This window comes from Neofelis nebulosa, chromosome 4 (genome assembly GCF_028018385.1).
Source record: "Neofelis nebulosa isolate mNeoNeb1 chromosome 4, mNeoNeb1.pri, whole genome shotgun sequence".
In the NCBI taxonomy this organism is placed as follows: domain Eukaryota; kingdom Metazoa; phylum Chordata; class Mammalia; order Carnivora; family Felidae; genus Neofelis; species Neofelis nebulosa.
The window spans coordinates 167,362,291-167,381,785 of record NC_080785.1 but is presented as its reverse complement, the minus strand read 5'-3'; the positions used below and the strand labels follow the sequence as shown (position 1 = coordinate 167,381,785).

Here is a 19,495-nt window from a genome sequence, read left to right as displayed (position 1 = left end):
GGCCTTGTGGGCCTCTGGAAGGACTTGGGCTTCTACCCCAGGGGAGGACGGGCCCTGGGGGGCTGTGGCTGAGCAGGGACAGGAGGTGGCTGAGGTTATCCAAGGGTTTGTCTTCCCCCACCTCGTAGGAAGAATTAAATGAGTGCGCCTGGCAGAGACTGGGTGCTCGGCACGCTCCCTGGTGATCCGGGTCCCCCACCCCCACCCCCGGGAGCGCACAGCTGGCCCTGGCAGGGCCCGGACACCTGGGGCCGCCCCCACCCCGCACCCCGCGGTGTCGCCTTCCCGGGCGGCTCGGATTCCCGGATCCCCTTACCCCAGCGGCTCGGCTGTCGGGCCCCCGGGCCGGGGGAGGGGGAGGCTGCAGGAAGCGGCGGATCCGGCGGCGGCTGTGGCCCGGGTGGCCGAGCACCGGCCATGGAGAGCGCAGCGGCCCCTGAGGCCCGGGGCGCCGAGGCCCCGCGCCCGCCCGCGCCCCCGCCGTCGCCCGCCGAGCCCCCAGCCGCGCCCCGCGCCCGCCCGCGCCTGGTTTTCCGCACGCAGCTGGCGCACGGCAGCCCCACGGGCAGGATCGAGGGCTTCACCAACGTCCGCGAGCTCTACGCCAAGATCGCCGAGGCCTTCGGGATCGCGCCCACCGAGGTGAGGACGCCGCAGCCCCGGAGCCAGCGCCCCACCCGTCTGACCGGGGAGGGGGGGGAGAGGGGTGGGGTCCGGACCCCCGGCCCGGGGGGCCCCGGCTCGCCTCCTCCCCCGATGGAGGGGAGCCGATCGCCGGGTCTCAGAGACGCATCTCCCAGATCCTGGGGTGCCCAGACTCCAGGGACCCTCTTCCGTTCAAAGCCCTGCGCAGAGCCCGCCCTGCGCAAAAACCATGAGCATGTTTTAGGGTGAGCGGCTCCTTTGTCCGGGAGCCCACGCCGCCGAACCAGCCCGCAGCGACCCCAGCCCTCGGGTAAGCGCCTCTGTGGTTCCTGGGCGCGCGGCTGGGGACCGGGGTTCCAGGAGGCCGCGGGGTTCAGGGGCTGGGCTGCAGGGCGGTGCGGCTCGTAGCCCCCAGGGGGCGCCGGCAGATTCAGAATCGCCTGAACAAGTTGGTCTGGGGTGCCCGGGGAACCGACGGGGTATAACTGAACGTTTAGGGGTGAAGGAGGGCTCTCTTCCCGCGCAGGGCCTCCCTATCACCCCGTTCTGAGGATCCCACGCCCTGCCCTTTCCCGTGGACCGGGATCCTGGCGGCTGGGTGATCAGACCAGCCGCGAGCCTCTTCGTGCCTCGGTTTCCCTCTCCCGAGCGCATCCCCCTGGTTGTCCTGCGCAGACGGAGGGCGAGGAGCACTGTCGCTAACTCTGGGCTTCCCCTCCCCTCGGGACAGATCCTCTTCTGCACCCTCAACAGCCACAAAGTAGATATGCAGAAACTCCTGGGCGGCCAGATCGGGCTGGAGGATTTCATCTTTGCCCACGTGCGCGGCGAGACCAAGGAAGTGGAGGTCACGAAGACCGAAGACGCCCTGGGGTTGACCATCACGGACAATGGGGCCGGCTACGCCTTCATTAAGGTGCCCACGCGGGGCGGGCGGCTTCCCCGGGCGCTCGGGGACCTGGGATGAGCCACCGGCCCCCTCGGGTCTAACCGGGCTCTAGGGAGCTGGGGGCGGGGGTGTCGGTGGCTGGGGCGGCCCCGTGAGTGACTCTGGGTCCCTGCAGAGGATCAAGGAGGGCAGCATCATCAACCGGATGCAGGCCGTGTGCGTGGGCGACAGCATCGAGGCCATCAACGACCACTCCATCGTCGGCTGCCGCCACTACGAGGTGGCCAAGATGCTCCGCGAGCTGCCCAAGTCACAGCCCTTCACCCTGCGCCTGGTGCAGCCCAAGAGAGCCTTCGGTGAGGGCCCCCTGGGGTCCCGGGGGCAGGTGGGGTGGTGCTGACCAGCTCTTCCAGAAGTGGGTTGCCTGGAGGCCCGGTACACTGGAGGATGGGGGGGGGGGGGGGCGACGGGACAGGATGGAAGGTTCTAGAAGCCTCTGGTGACATGACGGGGAGCTTCCGGCACTGTGTCGGGCACAGGTAGGCAGTTTCTAGATTGTTACAGCCAGCCGAGGGGTGGAGGTGTGTGTGGGTGGGGGTGGGAAGACTGGGATGGGATGAGAGTTTCTCAACCTCAGGGCCGTGACATTTGGGCCCGATCATCCTCTGCGGTGGGGGCCGTCCTGTGCGCTGTACGATGGTGAGCAGCACCCCCGGCTTGGACCCAGCGGCTGCCAATGGCAACATCAATGTCACCTGGGCCCCTACCACCAGGTTAAAAACCTCTGTTCTAGAATGTTTAGGATGGTCTGTTGAGGACTTTCTCAAGGAAGGAGCCGGATGTCAATTTCCATCCTGGTGCCCCGTCTTATTTCCCTCCCCTCCCCCCCCACTTTTTTTAATGTTTATTTGAGTTTTGAGAGAAAGAGTATGGGGGGGGGTGGGGGGAGGGGCAGAGAGAGAGAGAGAGAGAGAAAGGGAGAGAGGATCCCCAGCAGGCTCCGCACTGTCAGCACAGAGCCCACGAATTGCAAGATCGTGACCTGAGCCAAGACGGAAGATGCCAAGTTGGATGCTAGGCGCCACCCCCCCCCCCCACCCCCCCCCCCCCCCCCCCGGAGGCTCAGTCGGTTAAGCTTCTGACTCATGGTTTCGGATCAGGTCATAATCTCGCCGCGGTTTCATGAGTTCGGGCCCTGTGTTGTGCTCTGTGCCAGGACTCTCTCTCTCTCTAAGTAAATACATAAGCTTAAAAAAGAAAAAGTCAGACAACGCTTAGCTAACGGAGCCACCCAGGCGCTCCTAGAGAGACTTTTTAAAAAGAGGAGAGATGGGGCGTCTGGCTGGCTCAGTCGGTGGAGGGGATGACTCTCCATCTTGGGGTCACGAGGTTGAGCCCCGTGCCGGGCAGAGAGATTTCTTTAAAAAAAAAAAAAAAACATAAAAAAAAATAAAGAGAAGGGAGATTTGGGGGAAGAAAGGATTCTCAAGCAGGGTCTCTGAAGATTCACCCATGGACATAAAGGAGGGCTTTGAAGGATAGAAGGTTCTAGAAAGGCTCAGCGGGCAGCTTCCGAGGGATCCGCGGACGGGGATCCCGCAGAACAGATGCCCCTCCCCCACCTTGTCCCCCGCAGATATGATTGGCCAGCGGAGCAGAAGCAGCAAATGCCCCGCGGATGCAAAAGTGACCAGCGGGAGGGAGACCCTGCGACTGCGTTCCGGGGGGGGCCGCCACAGTGGAGGAAGTGGTGAGTGAAGGGGACGGGAGTCTCCAGGGGCTCTTACAGCAAGCAGTCCGCTGACTCAGTGCACCCTCGGGTAAGACCCTCCCCTTCGTCCAGCCTGGTCCCCGCCCCCCCCCCCCCCCCCCCACCTCCTGCCTCCTGCAGGATGCCCCCTGGTCGTGTGGCAGGACAATAGCGGTGACACAGAGCGCTGACTCCTGCCAAGCCCCGCTCCCTGTCACCTGAGGGGCGGGAGCCCGTGGAGGGGCTGGGCTGGAGGGACCCCGGGCTTCTGACCCTCAGCGGTGCTCCTCTGTCCGCCCCCCCCCCCCCCGCCCCCCAGCCCACCGAGTTTGAGGAGGAGGCGTCCCGGAGGGTCGACGACCTGCTGGAGAGCTACATGGGCATTCGGGACCCCGAGCTGGGTAAGGGGCCAGGGTAAGCCGGGTGGACCCTGGGGGGAGGACAGCCCACAGGGAGGAGGCAGGGGCCCCAGGGAGCACCCTCACCCACCTCCCCTCCCCTCTGGCCCGCAGCGTCCACCATGGTGGACACAGCCAAGAAGACGCCGAGCGTCCAAGAGTTTGCGCACCGTTTAGATTCCGTCTTGGGCGAGTTTGCCTTCCCGGACGAGTTTGTGGTGGAGGTGTGGGCCGCCATCGGCGAGGCCAGGGAGGCCTGCGGCTAGTCTGCCCCGGGGCTGAGCGCAGCCCCAGCCCAGAGCCCAGCCCCCTGCCGCGGCCCTCCCCGCCGGTTCCCGAGGCCCAGCCCTGCGCCAGAGCCCAGGCCAGCTCGGAGACTGGGCTCCTCTCTAGAACCCAATCCACTCCTGAGACCCTACCCAGTTCCAAACCCAGTCCCCCCTCCAGAGCCCAGGCCAGCTCTGAGACCGAGATCACCTCTAGAACCCCTACCAGTTCCGAGAACAAGCCCAGCCCTGAGGTCAAGCCTTGCTCTAGAACCAAGCTCCGTGAGGAGACCCAACCCAGCTCCAAAACCCAGCCCTCTTCTAGAACCCAAGACGGCTCTGACGCGAGGCCAAGCCCTGAAATCAAGTCAAGTTCTGGAGCCCAGCTACGTTTCAGGACACAGCCGAGCCCTGAGATCAACCCCGGTTCTGGAGGCCAGCCCGGATCTCTGACCAAGCCCTGCCATAAAACTCAACCGGACTCTGGAACTCAAGACAACCCCGTGACCCGACCGTACCCGGACACCCCGTCCAGTTCGGGAACTCTCGTTAGTTCTGGAGCCCGGGCCAGACTCAAGAAACAGCCCGGCCGCAGTGGGCCACACCGGCCCAGGATTGGAAGAGGGCCCCCAAACCCAAGTCTGCTCACGAGCCCAGACGCAAGCTGAACCTCGGTCCAGACCCAGACCCCAGCCCTGCCCTAAAACCCAAGTGCCCTCAAATACCCACTCCCAACCCGGGGCCCGGTCCAGTTCCTGGTGAGGAGTCCAGCTCAGAGACGGAGCCCAGTTCTACACCCCAACCTGGTGCTACAACCAGGCCCGTCTCCAGAATTCACACAAGGTCTGGAACCGCAGCCCTCCCTGAGGCAAGGCCTGCCTCCCGAGCCCAGCTCGACGCCGAGCCCCGCTCTCACGGCAGAACGCAGACCAGCTCTAGAATACCGTCGGACTCCGGGACCCAGACCGACCTCAAAGCCTGGGCAGTTTCCAGAGCTCAGTCCCGCTCAGGCACCCCACCCAGCTCTGGAGCTCAGCTCAGTTCTGGAGCACAGGGCGCGTCTGAGATCCCCTCTGGCTCCCCAGGGCGGTCTGTGGCTGAGGCCCCACTAAGTTCCGGAATCCAGCTAAACCCCGGCATCCTATCTAGGCCTGGGACCCAGACCAATGCAGCAACAGACTTAAAGTCCACAAATCTGTCTGGCGCTGAGAGCAGACTCAGTTGCGGGACGCAGACTTGTCCAAGAGCTCCGTCGACCTCTGGGACTCAGCTCGTCTCAGAAGCCCTGCCGAGTTCTAGATGCCAGCTTCAAGCCACAGCCCAAGGCAGCTCTGGTATCGAGCTGAACTCTGGGAAGCAGACCAGCTCTGGAACTCAGCTCATCGCTAGAGCCCAGCCCAGCTCTGGGACCCAGCCCAGCTCCAGAAGCCTGATCAGTTCTGGAACCCAGCTCAGTTGTGAGACCCAGCCTGCCTCAGAGACCCAGCCCGTGCAAGAATTCAGCCCAGCTCTGGAGCCCAGTCCAGATCCAGGATTCAGTTCAGCCCGGAGACCCCGCCCAACTCTGAAACCCAGCCCCGTGCAAGAACTCAGCCCAGCTCTGGACCTTGCCTTAGTTCTAGAACCCAGCCTGTTTCGGGAACCCGCTCCAGCTCCAGGACCCAGACCAGCTCAGAGATCCAGCTCAGCTCTAAAAGTGGGCTCCAGGGGCGCCTGGGTGGCGCAGTCGGTTAAGCGTCCGACTTCAGCCAGGTCACGATCTCGCGGTCCGTGAGTTCGAGCCCCGCGTCAGGCTCTGGGCTGATGGCTCGGAGCCTGGAGCCTGCTTCCGATTCTGTGTCTCCCTCTCTCTCTGCCCCTTCCCCGTTCATGCTCTGTCTCTCTCTGTCCCAAAAATAAATAAAAAACGTTGAAAAAAAAAAATTAAAAAAAAAAAAAATAAATAAATAAATAAAAAAATAAAAGTGGGCTCCACCTGCAGATCCCTGGCCTTGACCTCAGAACCCAGGCTGGTCTCACTTCTCCAGCCCCCAGAGCTCTGACTCTGGCCCCTAGCACAGTCTCTCGGCCTCAGCCCCGGCCCCATGATCTGGTACATGGAACCCAGGCCGACCCCGGCCTGAGCCAAAGCCCAGCAACTTCCTACCCGGCCCCTCGGCCACAGATCCCCTCAGCCCCCCAGAAACCAGCCCTCTTCCCCAAGCCTCGGCTCGGACCCCAGCAGTCCCCCCCACCCACCATATCTGTCTGCCCCCCAGGGAGCCCCTCCTGCATTCCCAGCCCCTGAATGCCTGGCTCAGGGACCTGTCCCCTCCCCCATGTTCAAGGAGTCATCAGAGCCCCTCCCCCACCAAGGGGAGCTATAGTTTGAGGAGGACATCTGTTGGCCTCCGTGGTCTCCCCCATCCTGCCTCCTGCCCCTCCCAGCCTGGGTCCCCCCTGGAAGCAGCAGGTGACCTCATTCCCCCAGCAGGTTGCAGGGGCGGGGAGGGGGGCGGGTGGCAGGGAGAGTGGAAACAGGGGCTTTAGTTTCACCGGGGCCTGGCTCTGAGAGCTGTAAGCGGATCCCAGGTCTGTGGAGTGGAAAGCTGGCAGGGGTGGGGCGGGGCGGGGCGGGGCGGGGGGGGGGGGGAGGGGGAGAGGCCTGCGGGCAGGAGGTGGAGAAATGGGGAGCAGGAGGGGAATTCTGTCCTCATGTACCTCGAGGGCTCGCGGGAAATAAAGGCACCTCCCACCCCGGCAGCTGGATGTGTCATTTCTGGGGGGAGTTCCTGGGAAGACAGAGGAAGGGGCAGGCAGGAGGGTTTAGGGGGCTGACGTGACCACACCGGGTGCTTCTCCGGCGTCTACTCTGTGCCAAGCTCTTTGCCAAGTGCTGTGCATGAGCTCTGGCACCTGCACGAGCACACACACACACACACACACACACACACACGGGTGGTAAAGGCTCAGTCCTCTGTCCCTCCCATGGATGTTATTGAGCACCTGCTGTGGGCCAAGTGCCTTCTGTTCAAGGCCCTGGGGTCTGAAGTGGTCGAGTGAGGGAGTGAGCCCTGCTTGGGACGGGGGCGGGGGGCTGGGTAGCAATTGTTCACGTCCCAGTCCTGCCTGTCTCTGTCTGTCTCCTCTCTTTTCCTCACCTGCGAATGCGTTTCATGCCAGAACCCCAGGGACTGTAGGATGACAGGAGACCGGACCCACAAAGTGCTTAGTCAAGACTCCAGAAAGGAGGTGAGGAGTCAGAACCCAGCCCCCTCCCCCCCCCTTCCCCTGCACCCCAGCTCTGCTCAGGCGGCCGCCCGCCTGTCGGTGAAGATCTATGCCGTCTGGACCCAGGGGGAAACAAAGACGGCCGGCGGGCTAAGATGTATTTTGGCCAGGGAGGGGGTGTCCTGCCTATTCGTGCTCAATATTTTCTAAACAGGGCCTTCTTGGGTGGGGGCGTCAAGCTGACTCAACGGTACCCCCCCAGTAAGCAGGTCGCATCGGGTCCAAGGGCCCCCACTTCTGGAGGATTTCTGGAAGGGGAGGCTTGCAAGTCTGATCTCCTCGGACACCCACCCCACAGGCCTGCCCACCCTTGCGGGGAGGGGGGAGAAGGGACGGGAGGGAGGAGTTAGGGAGTCCCCAGGGCGGATGGAGGACAGCCCGCAGGCCTGCCCTTCAACGTCTCGGTCCTTCCGACGCTCCCGGCTCCTGGGGCTTCAGAAGAGACGGGCCGTGACCCTCGGGAGCACCCCGTCTGGCTGTCCCCCCCCCCCCCCCCCCCCCGGGTCCTACTGCACCGTGGGCCTCTGGGTGAGCTGGGGCTGCAGGGACAGCGACCTGGGCCGGGCGCCGAGGCGAGGGTGGAGACGCCGGGTCACGGCCCGGCGGAACAGGATGTACACCCAGGGGTCCAGGATCTGGTTCCAGGTGGCCACGCGCAGGTAAATGAGCAGCCGTTGCTCCGTGGCTCGGGACAGCTGTCCGGTCGGGCTCATGGCGGGCGGGCTGCGCAGCACCGTCTGGGCGATGAACACCTGCCGGGGGTCAGAGCGGTTAGCCAGGGACCCCGCCGGCCGCCAGCCCTGCCCCTCACCGGCACCTTCCCTGCGGCCCCCCCCCCCCCCCCCCGGGGGCAGCTGAGGTCCAGTGCTGCTGTGTGACCTCGGGAGAGCCGCCTGACCTCTCTGGGCTGCAGTTGATGGGGCTAGAAGACAGCCCGCTTTTCCTGCCTCTCTCTGGGGCACAATTAAAAATGGTGGGAAAGAAACAGAGACCTGGAGGGGGAAGCAGGCGGAGTGACCGTTCCTGCCCCAGCGTTATTGTTCGATTCGTACGAAAGGTAGAATACAACATTGGACTATAAAGTTGCGCATGAAATCCTTAATTTTTTTACGTTTATTTATTTTGAGAGAGAGGGAGAGAGAGAGAGAGAGAGAGAGAGAGAGAGCCAGCCAGGAGGAGTAGAGACAGAATCCCAAGCAGGCTCCAGGCTCCGAGCCATCAGCACAGAGCCCGACATGGGGCTCGAACTCACGAACCGTGAGATCGAAACAAGAGTCAGACGCTTCACCGACTGAACCACCCAGGCGCCCCTAAATACTTAAATTTTATATCATATATTTTATTTTAAGTAATTATATCTTGTGTTGAAATTTATATTTTATGTAATTGTATTTTGTATGATTTTGACACAATTTTATATTAAATAATTCCATGTTAAACTTGTATACTGAATCATTTAAGTATATTTCATTACTGTTGACATTTGTGTTTAATATTACATATGTCATATAAGTTATTTACAAATATATAATACAACGACTAGCTAATATACTGTGAATTATAATATATAGTATTTAAAATATATATTACAAGTATAATCATATAACTAACTATCATTGATACAATTAGATACAAATGATAACTCAATAACAATGTAATAGTTATAATGTATATTTTGTAACTATAATGAATATTTATGTTAAGCATGATCATAATTCACATGATGTTAAATTCTTCTATTAAAATAAACTGTTATATTGAAATTATATTAACATTGGGACACCGGGGCTGGTTCAGTCTAAAGAGCCTGTGACTCAGTCTCAGGGTTGGGAATTCGAGCCCCACGTTGTGTGTAGAGATTCCTTTAAAAATAAAATCTGGGGGGGGGCGCCTGGGTGGCTCAGTAGGTTAAGAGTCCAACTTCAGCCAGGTCACGATCTCGCGGTCCGTGAGTTCGAGCCCCGCGTCGGGCTCTGGGCTGATGGCTCAGGAGCCTGGAGCCTGTTTCCGATTCTGTGTCTCCCTCTCTCTCTGCCCCTCCCCCCGTTCATGCTGTGTCTCTCTCTGTCCCCAAAATAAATAAACGTTAAAAAAAATTTTTTTTTAAATAAATAAATAAAACAAAATCCGGGGGGCACCTGGGTGCCTCAGTTAAGCCTCCCACTTCAGCTCAGGTCATGATCTCACGGTTCGTGAGTTCGAGCCCCGCATCGGGCTCCGTGCTGTCAGTGAGGCGCCTGCTTGGGATTCTGTCCGTCTCCCTCTCTCTCTGGCCCTCCCCTGCTTGTACTCTCTCTCTCTCTCTCTCTCTCTCTCTCAAAATAAACAAACTTTAAAAATAAAAGTAAAATAAAATCTTTAAAAACTTGTATTTATATTGTTTCCTGAGCACCTACTGTGTGCTGGGCAAGGCTGGGGGCAGACACACCGGGTCCCTCCGGCGTGGGTCCGCAGTCCCCTCCAGGATGGTGGCCAGGCTGTCAGAGCGTGCGGGTGGGGGTGACAGAGCCACGGTGGAGGAGGGGTGAGGCCCGCAGGAGCCCAGAGCGGGCACCCGAGCTGACCGAGGGGGAGGGGCGGGGACCGGCTGGCGGGTGGGAGTTTCCCCAGGTGAGTTCGCAGGGAGCGTCTGGGGGCCTGTCTTGGGGGGCGATGGGAGCCAGGGGAGGCTCTAGAGCGGGGGGTGGTCAGGGGCCAAATCTGGCCCTCCGCGTCTTTCTGCCTCCTTTTGTTTGCTTTGTCCTTTGCTTTGGTTTTGTTGTTATGTCGAGAATGTCCTTCCGCGTGTGAACAGTGGGAGAAAAAATAGAAAGGAGCATATCTGTGGCACATGAAAACGACATGGGATTCAAACCTCGGCGTCCACGAACGGAGCCCAGGGGCGCAAGCCACGTGCATTTTCCCCGTCGTCGGTGGCTGCCTTCACGCTCCCTTGGGCCGGGCCGAGTCGCTGCGACGGAGACCGTGCCTGGAATATTCCCCGCCCGGCCCTTTATGAGAAAGCTTACCCCCAAAGGGGACTCAGGAATTGTTTCGTGAGGCAGGGGTTCTACCCGGGATGCCTTCCCCCTTCGGTCTAGCGAGCGAACTCCTATTCATGCGTCAGAGCCCCAGTTCTGACGACTCGGAGCAGGACGGAGCTCCTTCTGGGTGTTACCGAGAGCCAGGAGGCTGGAGGGCAGGGTCCTCTCGGCCAGGGGAGGGAAGCAGGGAGCCTGCGAGGAACCCGTTCCCGGGGTGGGTGCCAGCCACGGGCACCTACGGGTTCCCGCGGGAGCGTCAGTTACAGGACGGTGCTTCTGGCTGACGGAGGTGTTCTTGACCTGTCCTCGGCGTGTCCCTCCCAGGCCTGTTCTCACGGATCTGAGAACACTTATGTATTCACTTATTACTAGCGCATCCCTCACATGTCCTGGGCGGCACCTGAGTCGGGTCCCTCCAGGGCTTCTCCCTCCCCCCCGGGGTAGAAGCCCAAATTCTCCCCTCGGCCCCCCAAGGCCCTCGGCGACCTGTGCCCGTCCCCTCTCCACCCTCCCGTCCTCCCTCCCTCCCCCTCCCCCACTCTGCTCCAACCACACAGGCCTCCGGGCTGTTCCTCCCACACTCTAGGCAGGGTCCTGCCTCAGGACCTTGGCCCATGCCGCGCCCGCTGCCTGGAGTGCTTTCGCCCTCAGAGCTCCGCGCGGCTTACCCTTCTACCATGTCTTTGCTCAAATGTCACCTTCACCAAGAGGCCCCTGACCAGGATCTGCCCTCCAGCCTGCAATCCCTTGGGACAGACACCCAGAACGGGCCCTGCTCCGCCCTGAACCCTTGGGGCTGGCGCTCTGAAACACGGATGGGAGTTTAACTGCTAGACAAAAACCAGGAAGGCGTCCCAGGTAGAATCTCGCTGAATCACTAAACGACTCCCGAGTCCCCTTTGGTGACAAACTTTTTCTCAAAGGACCGTATAACACTCGAAACGCGGTCTCTGTCGCCACTAAGCTCGCAGCGTGAAAGCCCCATGGAACCGAATGGGCGCGGCCGTGTTCCAACAGGACTTTATTTCTGGAGGCAGAAATGGGAACTCCGTGGCATTTGCACGTGTCACAAAATACGATGCGTCTTTGTACCTTTCCTCTAACCGTTCACATATGCAAGACGTTCTAGCAAAACAAACAAACAAAAAAAACAAGGCAAAAGCAAGAACAAATCCGCGATCTTTCCATTCGCGGGTTGTCTTGTTTTGGTTTGTTTTTGGGGTTCTATTTTTTTTATTATTATTATTTTATTTTTGGGACAGAGAGAGACAGAGCATGAACGGGGGAGGGGCAGAGAGAGAGGGAGACACAGAATCGGAAACAGGCTCCAGGCTCCGAGCCATCAGCCCAGAGCCTGACGTGGGGCTCGAACTCACGGACCGCGAGATCGTGACCTGGCTGAAGTCGGACGCTTAACCGACTGCGCCACCCAGGCGCCCCTGGGGTTCTATTTTTAAGTGATCGCTACGCCCGACGTGGGGCTCGAACTCACGATCCTGAGACCAGGAGTCGCACGCTCCAGCGGCGGAGGGAGCGGACTAAGTTCATGGCCCGCCTGCCCCGCTGGCAAGAGCTCCCGGAAGCACAGGATGTCTGCTGTGTCCTCGGCGCCTAGAGCGGAGCCTTGTACACAGGAGGAGTCGCTCGTGACACGCTTGTTGGAAGAACGAACGAATGAGCGAGTTCATTTCGACCTCGCCATCACGCTTTTGGATCCCCGTAACCAGACAGCAAGGCTGGAGGAGGAGGGGAGCCCGGAGCCAGAGTCACACGGCAAGTCCTCACGGGACGTGGGCTGGGGACCGCGTGTCTGACTTCAGACGCCAGACTCGTCCCGATCAAACAGAAATGGAAAGACAACCACCCTGAGTGGCCAACTTACGCCAATCACTCGCAGGGCTTGGGCCCAGCCTCCCCGACTCGGAAAACCTGGGCAGGCCTGGGTTCCAGCCCAGAACCAGGCACGGAGTAGACTCAGGAGATGTTTGATGATTCAGCAACACTACCTAGAATGGCTTCCTTGGCTTTGTTAAGAAAACTCCTATTCATCCCTCAAGACCCCAGCTCCCACGCCCATCCCCTGGGAAGCCTTCTCCGATGCCCCAGATGGAATCCTGGAGCCCCTCCCTGGGCATCCCCATCGCGCCCCCGGCTTGGGGGTTATCTGCGTCCCGCTCGTGAGCTCCTCGAGGAAGGACGCCCGAACCCTGGGGTCCGTGCCCACGTTTTCCCGGGCGGGTGACAACCGGGAGACTTAAATCCATGCAGCCGAGCCCGGTCACCAGGAGCGGCAGGAGCCCCGAGCAGACCCCCCGCCCCGCACACCCGCCCCCCCGCCCGCCACTCACCAGCAGCGGCATCCAGCAGATCGTGGCCACCACCATGATGCCCGTGAGCTGAGCCATCATCTCGACCTCACAGTCCCGTGGGCGCTGCTGGGCGGCCTCCTGGCCGTGGTACACGTGGCACAGAGTGGCCACGCTGATCGTGTTCAGCACGAAGGACAGTCCCACCGAGAGGCCGCCCAGGAGCGAGAACAGCAGGCCGAAGGCCACGTCCCCCGGGCTGGGCGCCGAGCGTCAGGAAGCACCAGGAGCCGGGATACTGCACCGTGTAGCGGCCGACGCCCAGCAGGGGCAGCAGGCCCAGCGCCAGCGCCGAGGTCCACACCAGCCCCACCGTGGCCCAGGCGCGGCGCCGGGAGGCGGCCGCGGGCCGCGAGAAGGGCCGGGTGATGCCCAGGTAGCGCTCCGAGGCCATGGCGGCCCCCAGCCACAGCGGGCAGAGGCCGAAGAAGACCATGACGACGCCCATGAACTGGCAGAGGCGGCAGCCGGGGTCCACGGCGCGCCAGTCGAAGAGGACGGCGTGCTGGGCCACCACGATGGCGCCGGTGACCAGCAGCCCCACGAAGTCGGTGAGGACCAGGCCGCAGAGGAAGGTGAGGAAGGAAGAGCGGGCGCGCGAGCCGCCCTGCCGCGCACCGGCCAGCACGCTCAGGGCCAGCAGGTTGGACGCCAGGCCCACGAGGCAGAAGGAGGCGGCGAACCAGGGGGAGGCGATGAGCTGCCGCTCCTCCAGGGTGATGTTGGTGGGCCGGAAACAGGGCCCCGGGGCGCTGCCGTTGGGCCACATGGCGCCGGGTCACCAACCCATCAGGCCGGGGGCGGCGGGCGGGGACGGCTCGGGCACACCTGGGGGAGCAGGCAGAAGAAACGCGGGTGATCCGCGCGGGCCTGGCGAACTCCTACGCGGGCTTCAACGCCCCAGTCCAAATGACCCTCTTCGCTTTTCTTTGTTTTTATGTTTGTTTATTTTGAGAGAGAGAGAGAGAGAGAGAGAGCGAGCACGGGCAGGAGAGGGGAGGCTACGAATGGTGACACCACGACATGAGCCGAGATCAAGTCGGACACTCAACTGACCGAGCCGCCCAGGCGCCCCGAATAACCCCTCTTTGAAGAAACCTTCCCCGACTTGCCTCGCTCCCCGCTCAGTAGTATCACTACCCGTACCGCCTCCAACTCTGTCCTGCCCCGGTGGCCGTGACCCTCAAGGGGTGAGGACCACTGCCGTCTCCTCTGTGACCCCTGGAGACCTGTTAGTATTTCTGGGTGTCCGAGAAGAACCCAGAGAGAGGCCCTGGGTTTGAACGGCAGCCCCGGGCACCCCCCGGCGTGGCCCCAGGCAAATGATTTCTGCCCTCCGGGCACCACCGCCCCCTGCTTGTCACCCCTCGGAGCCCCTGTCACCCCTCGGAGCCCCTTGTCACCCCTCGGAGCCCCTGTCACCCCTCGGAGCCCCTGTCACCCCTCGGAGCCCTTGTCACCCCTCGGAGCCCCTGTCACCCCTCTGAGCCCTTGTCACCCCTCGGAGCCCCTGTCACCCCTCTGAGCCCTTGTCGGACTGCAGAATCCAGGATGGGTGGGGAGACTGGATGCGTCCAAGGTGAGGAGGGCAGCTGGACGTCGGCCAGAGGTCCCGGCTCCCAGGCCGGCTCTGAGGCCAGCCTCTGGGTCACCAGTTGTCGCGCACGCATGGCGGAGGGCCTGACACCTCCCGCGTTTTAGGACGACGCTTCCTGGCACATGTTGCAATCGTGTGGATTCTTCCCCGCCACCCCCGTTTTCAGGGCATTGTTTTCATAATAAGAAACAAACCCAGAAATCCGGTTCCATTCTGGGAACAGAAACACGGCTATGGGCAGTGACAGACTCCCCGGGGATGGGCTATAAATGGCAGCGAGAGGGACCTGGTCCTCGCGGTGGGGCCGGGCGACAAAACCAGAGACATCTGGGCCTGACTTCTGCGAATGTGGATGAACACACCAGATGTGGGGACGTCAAGGAGAAATAAATTTGAGAGATCATTCAAAAAACAGCTCCCGGTTCCCCAAAAGACAGGAAGGCTCCCTGTGTGGGCAGCAGGGGTTCCCGGGGCGGGGGTGGGGAAGAGCGGGTGAAGGCGGGCAGACGTGGGAACTATGGGGGTGGCCGGGCAGGGAAAGCTCACAAAGGTCCTACTGTGACACCCATTTTGCAGAGGGGGCAAACCGAGGCACGTTAGTTAAATCTCTTGTCCGAGGTCCCACAGCCTGGCCCGAGTTGATCTCAGGTGTAAATCCAGGTCTCGTTACGTATAAATGCGTGTAAACGATTCGAAGTTTTGCCAATAACCAGATGGGGGGCGTGGGGGGGAGATTTCCTTTAAGGGATGGGATTTTCTTTCTTTTTTTTGTTAATTTTTAAATATTTTTGAGAGAGACAGAGCATGAGCAGGGGAGGGGCAGAGAGAGAGGGAGACACAGAATCGGAAGCAGGCTCCAGGCTCCGAGCTGTCAGCGCAGAGCCCGATGCGGGGCTCGAACCTACAAACTGTGAGATCATGACCTGAGCCGAAGTCGGGCGCTCAACGGACTGAGCCACCCGGGCGCCCCCGAGGGATAGCATTTCCTACAAGTGGGTCAGATTGGCCCGGGGTCCAGGCCTCGCTGCCTACCCTCTCCCTGACTCTGGTCTAGTCGCACGCCTCGTCCCTTCCTGTAAGGGGCGTGATGATGGGAACGAGTGGGTCCGAGTACAGGGCTCAGGGCCCCTCGTGGGTGCCCTCAGGGTGGTGGCCGTGGCCACCTTCCCACGTGTTCCCTGCTGTGCTGGCCTGGTCCCTCTGCTCAGCGACTCCTTCCTTACCCAGCTCCCGACACCCGCACCGAGTTTCCCTCCCAGGCTGAGCGCCCAGACCACCTCCTCGGCGGCGGGGTGGGGCCTCCGGTGGGAACACTGAGGCCCCGGGAGAAGTGCGGGGGCAGCACGGCGGGGGGCTTTCCGCGGCGGCGACCCGCAACCATCCCCCCCGCGGCAGGGCAGGGGGTGCGCGCTCTGCCGTCACAGATTTGGCCTGCATTTGGATTCCCCTCGGGACGGGGCACTCTCTCCCTCCAGAGCTGGAATGCACCGTTGCGGGACATTCCCGGGGACTTGGGCTGTGCCTGCGACCACTGACCTAACCCCAGGCTGGAGTGACCGCGAGCTAGGGGCTCCTCCTGGGCCCACAGCGCCAGCCCCCGTGGGAGGCTCCGTGAACTGGCGATTCGACTGCTGATTCACCCGGAGACCGCCTCACGCCTCCCGTGTCTGGGAACAAACCTGTGACCCAGAGCTCTCGGCCCCAGGGGGAGGCTGGAAACTGGCCTGACTCCCTCTGGCCACAGCCTCTGGTTTCCAGTCCCCTCGGGGACAGGTCCTGGTGACAGCTGCCTTCCGGAGTTCCCCAGGCAACCACGCCAGCCCCGCAGGGGCACCTGGCAAAGCCTCCCTCCCCCCCCCCCCCCCAGACAGTCTGGGAGGGGACGGCAGGGCCCTGTCCTCGCCACAGCCCGAGGTCCACAATCAGCACCGTGTGGCCCTTCGGGGGAACCCATCCTCCTTTCTGTGCCTCGTGGGGGGGCCTGGCGCCCAGATCCGCTAGACAGACTCAGGATTCCGTGGCCCAAGAGCAGGGGGGGTTGGCTTTGATGCGCTCCCGCTTCCAGAACCCGCAGGGCCTCGAGTCGAGAATTCCAAGGGGCTGAGTTTCTAGAGCTTTGATGGGAACGTGGCTGGGTCCTGGATCCAGAACTTCCGTCTCAGCTCCTGGCTCCTCCCTGGAGGACTGCCGGCTCGCCCCGGGGGCTTCGTCAGCCCACCTGGGTGAGGCCTGGCGGCTCCTTCCAGCTGCCCCAGAGCCTCAGGCACCAGGCCTCCCATGCCCAGCCCCCTGCGGAATGCGATCTCCGGTTCCCAAGCGCCAGGCCCCTCCTCTGCCTGTGGGTCGGTTCCTGGCTCTCCTCCCCCACCCCCTCCTGCCCGCCGAGCCAGCCATCTCTCAACACGTCTCTCCCCCTCTCCCCCGACTCGATGGCTTGCGAGGCCTCCTGTCCCCACGCCCAGGCTCACCCAGACTCCTGCAGGGGCGACGCTGACCTCCGACCGGCTCGCCGGAGTCCCAGGCTGGCGAGGGGGGGGGGGGGGAGTAAACTGTGCCAAGCCTCAGTGTCCCCTCCTCTGTGAAACGGGGAGAAAGCCTCAGTGTCCCCTCCTCTGTGAATAGGGGAGAACCACGACACTGAGCCGCCTGCTGGCATTCCGGCTGATTTTCTGGGCCCGACCTGCTCCCACCCAGGCCCCTCCCCGCCCGGGAGCCTTCCCTGCCCTGCGGGAGCTCAGAGGTCGGCTCCTGGCCGGCCAGGCACACGGGGGCAGCCCTGAGGTGGCACATTTGCTAAGTGCTCTGAGCGCTGTCCAGGTGACCAACGGTGTCACCTTTTCAGGGACCAGGCCAGCCCGGGGCCTGACGCAGGCTCGCAGGCCCACGGGTGTGGACCCCTCCACAGACACCTCACACAAATGTCAGCCCCCAGGCCTGCCCCACCTCCCCTCACCACACCATGAGGCTTAATTTCCGGGACCTTTTCCTGTTTGTGACACCAAGCCGGCCCCCACCCCAGAGGGTGCAAAGTGGGGCCGCCAGGGCCGGCCCTGATTCAAGGGGCCCCCCGTGAGCCTCAGTTTCCTTATCTGTACAGTGGGTGCTCTCCAGGGCTCGCCACTCACCTGCACAAGAGGGCAGGTGTGAGGTGAGGGGACAGGCCTGGGGGCCCTTGGCTGTGGTTGATGATGGGCACTGAGTTACAGTGATGGTCCCGACGTGGGCTGAGACCGGCCACACACGCACAGACACGGGCTCGCAGCCACGCCCAGCGCCTTGCACCCTCCCTGCGGCGCCGAAGGACCCTGAGTGGCCCCCGCAGGCTCCCAGGGAAACACAGAGGCACGTCGCGGGCCACACCGGGACAGGCGCCAGGGCGGACGGCAGGGGCACGACGGCACACTCCGGTCGCAGACCTGGTCTCAGCACCGCCCGGGGACACCTAGCACCTGGCGACCGGCGGTCGGGGCGGGGGGGGGGGGAGGGGGGGGACACACCCACAGCGGGGCGGGCCGCCGGACACATCCTGCCCGCGCTCACGCCGCGCCCCTAACCTGGCGGGCCGGTCTCACCTGGAGACGACGATCCGTGGCCTGCGCTGGGGTCGCCCCTGTCGCACAGCCCGGCTGGCCGACGTGCGGGTGTCGGGCTCAGGCCGGGGAGGGCGGAGCGGGGAGCAGGGCGGTCGGGCCTCCCGGGGCCCCCGGGGCAACCGAGTCACGGCCGGGGGCGGGACGCACAGAGGACCCCGGCGCGGCCCCGTTTCCGCAGGGCACGGATGGAGGGCGCGGCAGCTCAGGACGCCCGGCTGCGCGACGTCCTCCGGGGCTGGAGGAGGGGCGACGAGTCCTCCCCGCCTGGAAGCGGGGTCCGCGGGGGCTAAAAATAGCCCAGGATGGGGGCTCAGCGCAGCGGCCCGCGCCCTGTCGGTCCCTGTCTGTCTCTCCTGCGTCTCTCACCGGCCCCTCCCCCTGGCGCTGGCCACGCCCCTCAGGCCTGGCCTGGCCGATGGGGGTCAGGGGGCGCCCCCCAGCCCGCTGGGGACCCGGCTCGGCCCCCTGGGCTCAGGGACAGGGATGCGGTGGCCGGGGCCCTCTCGGGGGACTGTAGCCTGGGCCCGCCCCAGCTGGGCCCCCTCTTTGCACTTCTGCCGCCAGGCCCCGCGTTGTTCACCGTCTGGGCAGCACCCGAGATCGGGAGGGGAGGGGGACTCCCGGCAGAATCAGGCCCCGAGGGGCCCAGGGCTCTAAGCCGGTGAACCTGATGGGGCTGGGCCTGGCACACAGTAGGTACCTAATCAATGCGGGGGTCTGTTTAGAGGGGAGGACGGGCGTCCTGCTGAGACAGGCTTTCCTGGAGCAGGTCGGTGGGACGTGGTGGGTCGTCGCATTCCGGGGGGAGGGTCCTGTGAGGACAAAGGCTTGGAGATGGCAGTGAAACCAGCGAAGGGACCGCCCCTGGAGGGCCGCCTGCAGTGAGGGGGTCCGTTCCCCCCTGGCCTCCACCCCCCCCCCCCACCCCAGTGTCAGGTGGGAAAGGCTGTCGGCTGGTACCCGCAGGACTGATGGGAGGATGAGGCGTGGGCTCCCAGGCAGGGTCCACTTCCTTTTGAAGACCCCCCCCCCCCCCCCCCCCCCCCGACCCAGGGCTCTGGGCCAGTCTCCTCAGCCACAAAAACAGAGGGTGACCAGGCTGGGGACGGCTACAGCACGGGCCTGTGCTAGACGGTCCTTAGGTGGGTGAAGGGGGTCCGGGAGCCCTTGAAGCTGCGTGCAGGGCAGGACTTGGGCGTGGAGGGATCCCCTGGGCCTCACTGGCCCCACGTTAGGCCCCGAGTGGGCCAGGACTGACCGGTTTGGCCTTGACTCTGCCCCACCCAGTGCTTGGGCGTCTGGGAGGGTCGCCCGAGGTCAGGCTCTGAGTGAGGACCACGTGCTCCCGCCCTCCCCTGCGTGTCTGACACCCCTTCTCTGGCTGCCCCTCCATCATCCTTCCCGCCTCCAAGCCTTCACTCACACCCAGCATCCTTCCAGAAGGCCCCTCCCCTGCCCTATCCCATTGTCTGAGGCCCTGAGGCAGTGAGCCCATCAGCTCTCATCCTTCCCGGTAGGGGATCTCCCCAACTCCCAACTCCGGCCTCTGGCAGAGCCCTGGCTCAGAGGACTCCCCCCCCCCCGCCGCGCCCCCCACCCCGTAAAGCCTACTCTCCTACCCTCCAACCCTCTTCCAGTGCAATTCTGTGTCCTAGCCCATGTGGCAGGACAATGTGGAGTCAGACCTGCCCTCGAGGA

At 62.9% G+C, this 19,495-nt stretch overlaps 3 protein-coding genes across 3 annotated transcripts; 2 read left to right on the top strand and 1 right to left on the bottom strand.

Moving 5' to 3' along the window:
- The first annotated feature begins 251 nt into the window (after positions 1–251).
- On the top strand, positions 252–4,097 carry GIPC3 (GIPC PDZ domain containing family member 3). The gene is given in 7 exon segments (XM_058729041.1): positions 252–642; positions 1,376–1,561; positions 1,710–1,890; positions 3,171–3,256; positions 3,258–3,284; positions 3,604–3,685; positions 3,797–4,097. Coding segments are annotated over 7 exon segments (939 nt in total). The 5' UTR covers positions 252–417; the 3' UTR covers positions 3,949–4,097.
- Positions 4,098–4,603: 506 nt separating this feature from the next.
- LOC131508641 (clumping factor B-like) lies at positions 4,604–6,071 on the top strand (the record flags this gene model as incomplete). The annotated part of the gene is made up of 2 exons (XM_058723603.1): positions 4,604–5,648; positions 6,004–6,071. Coding segments are annotated over 2 exons (1,113 nt in total), but the record flags the coding sequence as incomplete, so codon positions are not given.
- Positions 6,072–6,990: 919 nt separating this feature from the next.
- On the bottom strand, positions 6,991–18,379 carry TBXA2R (thromboxane A2 receptor). Its single transcript, XM_058729037.1, is given in 5 exon segments — positions 6,991–7,970; positions 12,590–12,805; positions 12,807–13,435; positions 16,673–16,780; positions 17,777–18,379. Coding segments are annotated over 3 exon segments (1,032 nt in total). The 5' UTR covers positions 13,377–13,435; positions 16,673–16,780; positions 17,777–18,379; the 3' UTR covers positions 6,991–7,724.
- Between the last annotated feature and the right edge of the window lie 1,116 nt (positions 18,380–19,495).